Below are 13,888 nucleotides of genomic sequence, written 5' to 3'. Positions count from 1 at the left end.
ATAACTGTGCCAATTACAGTGACGCATGACAATTACAGCTCACCAAATAGGCTGAGGCTTCTTGAGGAAAACATTTTATTCTATCATAGAGAGTGAACACAACACCATCCACAGCCAGAGGCAGATGGCAGGGTTTTTTCCTTTTTTGTTGCTTTTTTTTATATAACTCGTACAGGGATGATGGAAATAAATATTAAAACAATGCGCATGAAATTGTTCATGTGACCATCATTAATTCAGCACTGTTCCACTTTTTGCCTCTGTATCCCATCGTTAGTTTCATAAAACTATACATTTGAATACTGGTAAGGTTTAAAGCCTTACCAGTATGAGAGCTGGTGGCTAGGCCTCATCCCTACCAGTGTAGGTGTAGTAGTTTAGCAGATGAGTTTGGTTTATGAATGCAGATTGCTAACCAAACTTGCAACCCTTGATAACGTTGCAGTTCTTCTTGTTGTCTAAATATAGTAACTCGTGACTCCAAACAGCCGACATATCAGCAGTCAGAATGTTACCTTCGAGGCTTCGAAGCCAACACAGACGCAATGCACATTTTTTATTTACAGTCTGTGCGGCATACTTCAAAATGTTACACAATGATGGCTTTAATACTGAACCGGGTTAATGTGTAGCACCTAAATGTAATTTTCATATGATTTAATAAAGGTAAACATGGTGGATCCAGCCTGCATAATAGCACTTCACGTATTTATCAGCAAATGTGTCACGCCGCCATTTGATAACTGCTCTGGTTCAATGAGCTGAAAGAAAAAGCTTTTCACATCGTATAAAGGAACTGTGCATATATTGCAAGAATGGATCATTTGGGTCACTCTAGTGGCATTTTCTTTGCCTTTAATTTAATTATTTACCTTGTTGCTGCTGATAAATTCTCCAAAAAAGGCAGCAGACTGACATAATGCGAGAAATAAATATCTTTCTGTATGATGTCTAGATAATGATGGCTTTGTATTGCCTCGTTTTAGTGAAATTTCCCACCAGGTGTGCATAGCAAATTTTAAGGTAAATCACCTAACTGTGATTGTTAGCTCCATTTGCACACTGCCATTAAAGTCAGACGCAACAACACATGATTTCCTCTGAAGGGAAATGATCATACAGCAGTTCAAGAAATGGTTAAGAGGTAAAACAAAGATTGTCTAAAGGTTGTACTAAAATATATTTAAAAATTATTCAAGTATATAAATTTGAAAACATATAGTAATATTTTAGTAGTAATATTTTAGACCAGTGGCTCTCAAATTGTGAAAGGACTCTTTGTGAGTCTCTGTCTGTGTGATGTTGCTGGGACAGGTAACACTGTGGAGTAAAACTTAATATACATTACTTTGTGAATTAATAGTCACACTTTTGGTTTGCACGTTATGTAAATATCATGTAATAACATGATAAAGTAAATACCATGTAATTAAATAATGAGCAATACCCAAGTAATAGCTTAGTATTAACAATGTTGTGTCTGTGTTATATTGTCTTGGAATGTAAGTAACAGGGCAATAAGGAAATGAAAACAATAAGTAAATGGGTAGATAATTGTAAGAGTGGTAAACAATGGCATTATATTTTTCATGTTCTTTGTAGAGCTCTATCACCTGTCCCTCTGATAATGTCCCTTCAGAGAGTCTGAAGTTAACAAAGAAAGTAGAAAACTGTCTTGATAACCATTATCGTTTAATATTTATAATTTATCAAGTCAGCTAACAGAAAGTAAGTCAGCTATGTCAAACCTGCTTCATACTACAGCGTTGCTTGGGAGTGCTTTTCGTTTTTTTGTTGTTGTTTTGTGTTTTTTTTTTTAAACAGACTGTGTTGGGAATTGTGGAAAGAGTTGAACTGGATAAAATGCAACTTTGTTGCTGTGATATGTGATATCTTACTCTAATATCCAAAATCTCTGTCTGTCTGTGTGTTTATTTTTTGCTTTGGTCATCAGGAGTTGAGCAAACCACCTAGCAACAGGCTAAAATGATCTGTTTTTGTCATTTATGCATCACTAACACTTTATAAAAGCCTCACATCATTTACATTTCACAACACTGTGATCTAATTTATATCAGCAGAAGTTGAAATATCCATGGTATGTTATGGCACCAACAGACTGCCTAGCAACCACTTAGCAAAGGGTTCAAATGACCCATTTTTAGGATATAAACAACATTTACTACCCCTCGTTTTTTACTTCTCTCACTATGATTAAATAGCAGTTTGCCATCATCATGAGTAGGCCAAACAATGTTGTAACATGCAGGTGTAGTAGTGTCACACAATGTAAATAGTTGTGTTAAATCTGCACATGCTTATTTTTTCTTATTTGTTTGTTTTGATTTTTTTTGCCACCAAAGTGCAGAAAACACCCACCACAGTACCACAGATTTGGAAACCTCGTTCACAAACTTGTACTTGTTAAAATTTTCCATCCCAGTGGGCCAACGTCATTGATTTGGAGATATTTTTGTGTTCACCTGTTGAATGTAAGTGCGTGCTTCCGTGCAGTTTTGCTGTGTGTTTGATTGTCTAAATGTAGCCGTCTTAATTCGAATTTTGTGGCTTAGAAATCAGGAACTGTGCAGATTGTGCTGTTTAAATCTTGTTAAACATGGCACAGGGGCGCACCATGTCTGCTTTGAGGTTTGAGGCATTCATTGTACTTCCATAACTTCTCACTTAAAGTATGCTTAAGCTTAGAGGGTGAAAAAAATCCATCCCTACATGGTCACATTTAATTCCCTTCATCATTTTTCAACTGGAATGAGTGAAATTGCTCCTTACCATCAGCAACTTTGCTCATTAAGAGCACAGAGAACATTTAAATATTTCTATTTAAAACGCCTTCCCAGCAATTCCCAAAAGCCTATTTTACGCTTCTCCAGTAAGTGGATTAAACTGAATTAAAAATGAAAAGAAAAAGGGAGAGACTTTTTTTGTAGTGCCTTTTATGTTTGGTGAAATATAGCGTATGTTTTATATCAGACAAATAAGCACACTGCAGATTCGTACACCTTTAGTGCAAGCTATTTAATTGATTTAGTTCACTCTTCATATCAGAATGGGGCGAGAGTGTGGAAGATGCTAATAAAATCACAAACATGGCTCTCTGGCCAAACTGCAATACCTCATTTGTCCTTTCCACTGTTTTTCTTATCTCTCTGTGCTCATTAGAGCTGTCTTCTCCTCTAATGATGTTGTCTTCAACTATTCATAGTATCAGCACTTCAAAAATCCACTCCATTGATACATATTTGTTGCTTATTACTTCTAAAGCAGCTGAATGATTTTTTTCCCTAAAACACATAAAACAGTATGTCCTTCTCTTACTTTGTCTCACCCTGTCCTTCTGTACATAAAGTCATTTTCTAATATCTATTCCGGATTCAAAGAAAATACTTTTCTATTTGTGCAACTGAAATGAAATGAAAAGTAATGGTGGGTTTTTAGGCTTTTGTAGTATTTGAAAAGAGACCCACAAATATACAGTAAATGGACACCTTTTTCTAGCTGCAGCTGGCTTTCTAGGTAAGCCATTGCTTTTGTTATGATAATTTGCTACAGCACAAGGTCCATAAGAAGAAAAAAAAGTACATTATCATACTTGGAATTCAATTATTGTGACACAACAGGAGATTACTTGGAAAGGTGGCCTGCTAAATATTTAAAACCTTCAGTCTGTATTTTTGGATATTAAACAATGTCTATTCATATTCAGCACAATTCATTTGAAGACACAAAGAGCATAAAGCTCTTCCATCAGGTCTAGCCAATGGGTACCGACAACAAAACCAACCATTTTTTATGGTCAGTAGGGACGTTTCTTTTGTTGCTTGGCTTTTGTCTGCCTCGAAAAGACTTTGATGAAATTGTTTCCCTTCATCGGCATTGTGAATTGACAGGCTGAGCTCGCGTCCTTGCGCTGTAACACTGAAGCACACAGACATCTCCGAGCGAGCTCCCAGGTTACGCACACATACATACACTTCCCTGTGCCACATGGCAGCAAACACGCAAACCGATCTGGGACAGACAGGCCAGTCTCCGTGCCGGGTAAGCCGATGTGGAGTAGCTAATTGGTGTGCAGTGTGTGAGTGGCATATTGTTGTTTACACAGACGTTTAGGGTGACATTCCAGAAGTGAACACAGACTGATGAAGAATGTGCTGCGAGACATTTTGAAGACAGTGGTGGTCATGTCCTTGGACAGAGAAACAGCACAGTCATAGCTGTGTTTTCTTATATATTTTCCTCTACTTAATCATAACCTTTCACCTATCATAGAAAAAAGTGATAAACCCATATCTCCTGTCTCTCTTTTGTTCTCTATCTCTACTTCCATTACCTCTCTCTTCCTGCAGTAATGCCCCGATTTGCTGAACAAGTGGAAGTAGCTATCGAGGCACTGAGTATGAACCCCCCACAGCCCTTTGAGGAGAACGAGTTCATTGATGCATCCCGTTTGGTCTACGATGGCGTCCGCGACGTCAGAAAAGCCGTCCTCATGATAAGGGTACGTCCATTATCTTCTGTAAGAAAGCTAAAGGGAAACACTAGCTGAGATACTTTGAAATGCTTCTAGAGCTCAGCGACAGTGTCAAAGTGTTTTGAAATGCCAGTTGGGGGAGAAAAAAAAAGCTAATTGCACCAATTTCCTGTCTTCCTCTGTGTATTCAAAATATTTGATTGGGTATTTTATTTTAAACATCTGAACAGTTTGTTCATTTCCTAATGCTGCTAATTTGTCATTGACAAAGTGTTGAGCTTATTTAGTTTGAATATATGCTTTTTTGCACCTTCACTACCATTAGGGTATTTTATATTCGGTTTAAATATCTGTCTTGTTGAGGTAATAACCTGTGTTTTGTGGGGGGTTTTCTATCATAAAACCTGTGACTTTAAAAACTTCCTGAATCTACTGGTGAACATGACAAATTTGTGGCACTTGCACACCCCTTTCCAGAATTTTTGCTATATATCATAGGGATTCCCACTGAAAACTGTGCTGCCGTCTGTCTTAGATGATAGTGGAAGTTTTGTGACAAAAATACATCCGCCCTAAGGATGAAGAAGCGCATAATTGAAATCTACAATTCTCATTTGGAGTGTCACACCTGTCACATGATCTGTGTTATGAATCTGGCAGAACCCTTGACAGCGTGTCACGATAAAACGGCTGCATAACAACAAGATACCAGCTCTACTGTTTCACGTACCAAATCTGATGTTACAGTATCTGCACCCCCCCACCCCAACTGTCCCTCCTCTCTTCACCACGTAATTCATTTATTCAACTTTATGCAGGCTGGAAGGTTTCCCAGTTCAGCTTCGGAAAGAAAAAAATCTAATTATGGAAAATAATTTGATGTTAGTAAATAATGTAAAACAGGCAGCTTTGAACTGCCCGGGACCAGCTGGCTTTATAATCCTATCCAAGTTCAATTACTTTCTGGGGAAACAACTTGGAAGATCCTTGCTTTCTCTGTCGTCTGACTTCATCGTATAGATAGCAAATGTTGGTGCCACGTGTAATTTTTTTTTTTTTTTAAGTGTACTTTTTTAAATTTTTCCCCCACTTAGACCGAGTAATAGCTCCTTTAGAATTTGAACAGCACAGATCTCATGAGCAGTCAGTGGATTAAGAAACCAATTCTCCACAGTGTTTAAAAATTGAGGCTGAACTTGAGTAGAGTGGAAAGTTATTATGAAAGTTCTTGGAAACATGGTTTTTGTCCTGGCCTTTATGTACCCGCATACACATGCACGCAGGAGGGAAGGGGGGAAAGTAGCAAGTATTGCACAGAATGGAAGAGATATGAAACTGAACAATGAGTGGAGACTGCAATATAACCAATATTTCCACAGTTTCCCAGTCTCAGGAAACTGACCTACAGCATGTCTCACCTAGAAAGTTCAAACTTACTAGACATTCAGATTAAAAATGAAATCAATGAAAGGAGCTGCTGTGATCTGATGGGGTTAAGTTGTTTCATGGCCTGTGTAAATGCTCAAATGTAATCGCAATAGTAGGCCTCCTTTATTGAAAGATCCTTAGGCTTGTTAAAATGATCACTAGGTAAATAGCAGAAACCTATACACATAGCAACACAATCTCCAAGGTAACGCAACCTCTGAGTTGGCACCCCCACGCAATGACCTGATTGAAATCAATGAGGGGGCTGCTTTTGTTTTTTTAATCACAATCTTAATGTCTATGTGATCACAGCTTTAATCAGACTTTTTTTTTTATTGACAAAAAGCAAAACCGATCATCTTCACTGCTGCACATTCACACAGCTGGCTCTTTTTTTGATTTTTAAATTGGCTACCATGAATAACCCGTCTCACAAAGATAGTAACTGGTTCCCTTATCCTGGATATTTTACCCGAGACTTAAACAACTGCACCAGAAATATACTGCATTTAATTTGTGACAGGATAACACTGTTATCTCTATAAAATGAAATTAGATCAGTAAAGAAACAAGATCCTATAATTTAGTGAAGCTACCAACAAAAGAAATGATTAAAAAATGATTTGATGTTCAATAAAACAGTAAAATAAATGAATTGTATGCTAGCTAAATTGTAGGTTTTTGCAGTAGAATGAGCTGATAAAACATTTGCTTTTATAAAACCTTTATTACAAATGGATACGCACGACACAGGCTATTATGGAAGTATAAAGAAATTTTATTGTGAACAAACAAACTGTCTTGAATTAAAGAATGGATAATGAAGCGCCATATGGCCTGAGATTTGTGTGAATGAATTATAAGTAGTTTATTTCCATTGTGTAAATGCTCTTCCCTTTTGCCTTTTATTTCCTTAGTTCAACGATGCAATCATTAGGGCAGAATGGGCACATTTTTTATTTTTATTTAAACAATAATCATATCACTGATTGAGTTGAAAGAAAATCATTCGCATTGTACTAAGATTAAGAAGGAAATTTAGCACAGTTAAATGTAGCCCTTCTAGCAACCTGTGGTACTTTTGTGGTCCTGTTTTATACTGTAAGTGCTCCTTTTGAGAAAAACTAAACTACTGTTAGTTTATTATAATGCCGATATAAATAACCAGGCAACACTATGCTCTTCACAAGCATAGCTGTGACAGAACTGTGAATACAGGCTGTCACCATGTAAGAATAATTTTACACAGATACATGTCTATATTTGATCCTGTGCTCCACAGAAGCTAAGCCGCCCAGCTGTGTTATCATTGTGATGCTGTTAAAACTGATCCATCTGCGTTAGATCAACTACTTACTTTGAAGTTACCTGGCAAACTAGCAGCCTTTATCATTGGGACGTCACTTAAAAGACAGCAGAGAGGAATAAAGATGCTTATTATTGATTGAGTCACTCGCCTCGTACAGAAAACACATACAAAGTTATAAACAAACTGAAGCAGATATTCTCTCATTTCTTCTTCTTCTTCTTGCTAATTCCTCTGAATTCTTTATTTGATGAAACACACAGGGATTTTTCCCAGGCTTTGAAAATATTTTAGCCTTGAATTACATTAAGAATTTACAATCACTGCACAGCAGTTTTTAAATATTATGCAAAAAAAGCATTCAAACAGTAACTTAAGAGTTTGGCTAAAGACTTTAAGTCACAATGTTTCATCTTTTTAAAAGTAAATTAATAATAACACTGATTATAATATTTAAGCGATTGAAACGATATTGGTAGCATCTCTGTTATGCTCAGTTTTGATTTTGAGCTTTTCCCTTTCACAAATACTCTGCCTGCACCATCGCTTTCCGCCCCAAGCTGCTTCCTCCCCTTAATTGACTAAAACTTGGCAGCCCTTTTTGGCTTCCTTTTTAACATCATTCTGTATAAACTGCAGTTACAATCAATGATCTTGTGGAAATGGGTCCAGATATTTACCTGTGAATAATGCACAAATGCAAGTTGTTCACAGATTTATTCTTCCGCAGTTAAACAACATGCTTTGGGGCATGTTACAGTAAATGCATTTGCAGATGACTTTCTCTTTCCTCCCAGTTATCTTTTTAGCACTCAGTAAATAATGCATAAATCATTATGGCTGTGAGTTTGATTCAGAAATACCTACTGGATATGGTTTTTAATATGACGGAAGACCTTACGTAGGAAAATGGCAGAGACAATTAATTTTTCGGGGATCTTTAAGCCATTCTCTACGCATCAGAAGGACACGATTTCAGCACATTGGGGCTTGAAAGCAGAAAAAACTGCCCTTTTCAGCTGTCTATTTCAGTTTGTTGCCTGATCTCTGACTTTATCTCTGTCTTTGTGTTTGCTGCAGACACCAGAGGAGCTGGAAGATGATTCTGACTTTGAACAGGAGGACTATGATACTCGCAGCAGGACTAGTGTCCAGACTGAAGATGACCAGCTTATTGCTGGACAGAGTGCCCGGGGTGAGTGGATGTTCACGTCCCTTCTGTGCTGCAACTGCTCAAATGCACATCAACATCAAAGCTGACAGAAAAAAATAACATATATTTGTTTTGGGTAAAGAGTAGCAGCAATACCAAAGTGACTATAGTGTTGCTGCTTTATATACATCATCACCGTTCCCTGTCTACTCATAAATTGATTCATCCAACCGTGTCCGTTTACATAGCATATAAGTCCATTTAAATGATCCTAACAAGCTGTATTATTTTAAATAAACACCGTTCCGGGATGGCAGGTGTAAAATTGCAATCACAAACACAAAAGTAATTACCAAATTCCCTTCAGACACTAGCCACAACACAAAATACAGTACAGTGCTGAGCCAAGGCTTCAGTCGTGATCGCCATGGTCTGGGCTTTGTTTCACATTAGCGATTTTTCACTTGGGCCCAGCTTAAAGGACATTAAGAGGGTATCAGTGCTTGCTCCCCTCCAGCAACACACACAGAGACTAGCGGTGTGTTGCATGTTGAATGGATTGTGGATGGCAGGAGTGCGACTTGGCCCGACGCCTCTCTCTGTGGCAGAGGCCTGCATTATCCCGCCCGTGTCTCTCCACAGTGTGCACGCGTGGGGCTAATGCATAAAAAGGGAGAAATAAAACACATCAAAACAGCAGCTTGTTATAACTCAATGTGCTACATGTGATACGTGGTGTCTGCTGACAGGTAAAACAAAACAGCTAACTCCTGACTACTGAACCCTGTGCTGGACACTAGCCTGTGTGACAGTAACTGACTCAGTTAGACATTTAGTCGCAGTAGTCTACTGGTCATGGCTTCAAAGAAAGGCCGTTATCTGTTTTTTTGTTTGTTTGTTTGTTTGTTTCTTATTTTTTAATCTACTTATCAGAAGTTCAGTGGTTCGATCCCTGGCTCATCCAACCTGCACATCTCTGAACCCCGAGTTGACCCCAATGCATTCATTGTGTGCTTTAACGTTAGGGCAAAAGTGCTTCAAACTGCATAGAAAAACTGAATGTAAAAGTAGGTGAGTGAGGATTGTAGTAGGAACGTGCTTTGAGTGCTCAAATTGAGTAGAAAAGCACTCTATAAGCACCAATCCATTTACCATTATTGGATTTTAGAAACTAACCCATAAATGGAAGTTTTCTGTGAGAACATGTTGTATAACTTTTCAATATCATCACATGATTCCTGCCAACAAACCCTTGAAAACAGAACCAAAAAATATATATATTTTTTTATCATTGCCTTGGGTTAGCTAAAGATTATTTTCATAGTTTAAAGAGAGAAATACAGAAGGAAACAAATAGGCTCCTGTGGGCAAAGCTGCATATCATGTTGAACCATCCACCCACCCCAACCTCTTCCCTCCCACATTACGACTCTATGACACCATCTTGCTACTTCTGCCTTTGCACCTTAAAGATGGAAGTCACAATCAACACCAGAAGTGCTTGTGAGTGAAATTTAATTACGGCTCATATCAGGCATCTGATCGAAAACCTGACACTGTTATTTTTCTTAATAAAGCACCCAGAACATCAAGAACTAGCAGCACGTAGAAGAAAATGTTTAAATGACTCAGGGAAATTCAAATGATATATTTTCCATCCTTAAAAACAGACCAATAATGTACACTCTATATACAAGCATGGAAGAATACTTTAGATTTGATTTCCCTTCTCCGTGGTCATAAACTGTCAAGAGAACAAGTGTCAGTCAGTTCAAATGAAGAGTAAGAATTTATTCTAATTATGAGGATTAAGAACAGGCGCAGGCTTTTGGGTGCACAATAGCCGATCCAGCACTGTAGGGGTCCTGGGTGCGAAGTACTTTAAGTTTGCTGTATGTATACGCCCACTAAGGCACCCGCGGTGTAACATTGCGTGGCCATCTGAGCTTAGACGCACCAGCCTTTGCACACAAAGGAGCTCCACAGCACCAAACTGTTAACTAGTTTTCCTGGCACTCAGCTGTGATTTGAGTGGGCAGCTCTTCTTGGAAACAGTCTGAAGTCACAACATGTCCCTTTGTCATAGCTTATTACTGCGATATAATGATATAAGGTGGTTTAAATTAAAAAGCCATATAGCCGAGCTTGTGTCGCATAAGCAGTTTATCACGGCGGGTTATCAAACGTGATTACTCGTATTTGTACATTGAGTGTGCATCGTCATGTGGTGCCTTCTTAGTATCTGGCGTGCTGACAAAGCTTCTCACATAGTTAATTGATATTGCCTGTTTTACTCATGGCTACTGTTCTGCCCTCAGAGCTTAAACATGCATGAGGCAAGTGCATTCATAAAAGATGTTTTTGCTGTGAACCGCTGGTGATCTGCCCAGTCTGCCTCAGCCAGTCGTGTCAGGATAGAGCTTGCTATCCTCTCACGGTCATGCCAAGTCCATGCTAGCGAGCTGTGTTTCTATTCAAAGAGACAAGAGAAAGCGTAATCCGGTTTCGCCATCGGAGTTGACACGAGCATACTGGGGTTTACAGTCACGATCCCTCCAAGCCCCTTCAGTATGTCGTATCACACACAGGACACAAGCATGATATCTTCAGTAAGTTCCTCAATCTCTTTCTTTCTCCAAAGAGAGGGGAGGAAAAAATCAAATTAAGTCGAGGGCAGTCCCAGGAGCCTTTGTTCCCCAGGCTTGTGCGGCGCTCTGCTTGTCACTTGTATTATACTTTTGCATAAAGCCAAGTTATTAGAGCAAACATGTATAATGAGGGGGCAGAAAAACACAGAGGCGAATTGGGTCTGTGTATAGTGTCTCTTTCTATCAGAACATGCCGAAGCAAACTCTGCTGCTATAACAAGCCACAGATAATGCACAGGGAGCCAAACATAAAGCACCCCAACACACGGCAAACATTTCTTAACACTGTGATTGGATAACAGTGCTGATAGGTCATCCATAAAATTGAACTCTGAGTGTCTGGGCAGTTTATTTCAAATGAAACAAATTAAAGTCATTTCAAGATGCCGCTCTTGGTGAAGAAACCCGGAAAGCGCTCTAATCCCTGCAGACGTAGCCGAGCCGCAGAGTGTATTGGCACAGAACTCCCTCGGCCGGATTTGCCACTATGTTAAGCTCCCGAGGCCCGCTCCTTGTTGTTATCAGTAAAGTAGGGAAAGGGATTTGGGGATAAGTGAATTCTAGAGTGCAGGATAGAAGGAGGAGGAGGAGACGGCGGTGTGTGTGTGTGCTCGTGTGCTCGTGTGTGTTTGGCAGGGGGGGGGTGCTTCACCAGGGGCCCTTCCTGCTCCCCTGACGTCCCAATTGGCTCGTGTGTTTACCCCTGTGCTTGCAGCTCTCTTTTGTGTTCAGAACCTCTTTCTCTCTCTTTTCCTCCCTGACGCACTCTCTTTTGTCACGCCGTTTTCCGAGTGAATCGGTATACTAACCAAATCCCTCACTTTCTCTCCCCAACCTCCCCTGATCCCTAATTTTAGAGAAGGAATTTTCACTCTAAATTGTTGAGTTTCAAGAGACTTTTTGCTCCCTTTAGTTGTTTAGGAGAGCAGTTTCACTTCGTTTTATGTAGTTTCTACAAGCAGAAGATGGGCAGAAGGAAAAAAAAACATCTTTAGTGCATCTAGAGGCTCTCTGATTCTCAATTTACATTTTTATATCCCTGCCTCATTACAGTGGCATTTTGCAAAACCATACCATACATACTATGTGGCGTACCCACCCTTTTTGACACCAGCAGCATACTGTTCAGTATAATAATAGAAATAAGTGAATTATTGATGCCTCAACAGTTGGGTGCAGGAAAGATGTGAACAGCAAAGATGATAATGACCACCTTCGAGACCCGAGGTCAGAGAGCTCTGCCTGTCACAGCACAAGCACCGGTGTCCCTATTGTTGAGGCAGCACTCACAGTGCATTATATTTTTGGCCACACTGAGATGTGAACATGTAATCAGCAAGCCATATCCAAGGGGGGCTATTGACTTGTCAGACCCCACCCGCTGAGAGCACAAGCACCTTTAAAGAGTCTGGACTAAAATTTCTTTTGTTGTTCTCAAGGTTATATTTGTGAATACTTGAAGTATTATTCAGACTCATTTGAATTTAAAAACAGGTTGTAATTCAAATCAGCAACATAAATACAACTTTCTTAGAGCTGAGACACAGCAAGCGGTGTTGCATAGAACAAAGCAAAAAAATCAGCCGAGAATTTCGAGAATATAAATGTAGAATATGGCTAAGTGTTAATACTCAGCGTTTAGACTTTGACCTTGTCATTTCCCACATGAACACACCTGAGGCTCAGCTCAGCAGGTTGTGACTTCTCCACCAGTGGACTGTGGGGTTTAAAAAGCTTTTGAAATGGTGTAAGAACAACTGTAACACCAGTGGCAGCAACATAGATTCAGGCCAGCGAGAAGGAAGCAGGTGTGCATGAAAAGAGTGAGCAGAGCAGTTCATGCAACATATGAGTGTGGCCACCATCCAAGAATTTTAAACTCGATACTGATGCCCACAGAAATACTTGATACTTGACACCATTTTTGATGTCATGAGAGGAAAAATGATATGTAATTATGAGGCTTTTTAAAAAAATTGTTTTGAAGATTAGAAGAAAACAGCAACATTTTTAAGTTGCTTACACAGTCCAAAAAAATGTATATTAACATAACTGTACGGTTATGTTAAGGCAAATGTGTTAAGATTCTCTTAGGTAGTTTTGAAGAATAAATTGAAAATTAAAAAACAGCTGTATTTGAGGTTGTCTGAGGTGAGGCACTGCTGTGCTGCTGGTGACTTGGTTCCATGTTTTCATTGCTGATAAAACAGAGTTGTTAAAGTAGGCTGTGACTGTTCCTGAGTTTCTTCCACGTCAAAAAAATACCAAAATAATTAAAAAAATAGACACAGCATCCTTGTTTAATTGGCATAAATTAGTCCCATTTGAATGTATTAACTTTTTTTTGTGATGTAGCACAGTTTTTACGATTTGTAGCTTATTCTGCAAATTGCCATCCATAAAAAAATCATCATTGGGACGCTATGCCACACAGACACCGCTTTAAGAACCACTCGTGACTCTAATAAAATAATACAAATCTCCTTAGTGATCTAACATTTGGACGTGTTTTTGATGTGTAGATGAGCGAGCGCAAAGTCGATGTTCATCCAGTCAGCGGTGTCGAGGACCCAGAGCCCCTGAGCAACGCGCGCAGGCATACCTGCAGTGCGAATAGAAGTTTGCCCTGCTGAAATCACTTGTGTGATTTAAATGGTTTATTCCTCATTGTGCAGTCTGAATACATAGTAACTTGGTATTTGTTTTAAATATGAGCAGTGTTTTCACCCCACATGCTGTTAAATGGGATTTGCTTCAGCTCTGTTGTTTGTGTGTCTTGGCACAAGCAGCAGAGGAAATCTACACTGGGCTTGAGGGGGCTGGTTTTGCTTGTTTGTTTATGCCGTATGGGCTTTTTTTCT

General features: G+C 39.1%; 1 protein-coding gene across 3 annotated transcripts in view; it reads left to right on the top strand.

Annotated features, from left to right (window-relative positions):
• ctnna2 (catenin (cadherin-associated protein), alpha 2) overlaps nt 1–13,888 on the top strand; it is a 304,920-nt gene that overhangs the window by 274,470 nt on the left and 16,562 nt on the right. For all 3 annotated transcript variants that reach the window (XM_019359931.2, XM_019359932.2, XM_019359934.2), the window contains 2 exons: nt 4,368–4,519; nt 8,307–8,421. In XM_019359931.2, the coding sequence (XP_019215476.1) occupies nt 4,368–4,519; nt 8,307–8,421 (267 nt within the window). The remainder of the gene's footprint in view (nt 1–4,367; nt 4,520–8,306; nt 8,422–13,888) is intronic.

This window comes from Oreochromis niloticus, linkage group LG6 (assembly GCF_001858045.2).
Source record: "Oreochromis niloticus isolate F11D_XX linkage group LG6, O_niloticus_UMD_NMBU, whole genome shotgun sequence".
Taxonomy (NCBI): Eukaryota; Metazoa; Chordata; class Actinopteri; order Cichliformes; family Cichlidae; genus Oreochromis; species Oreochromis niloticus.
The sequence above is the reverse complement of the archived record's forward strand: the minus strand, read 5'-3'. Positions and strand labels throughout refer to the sequence as shown.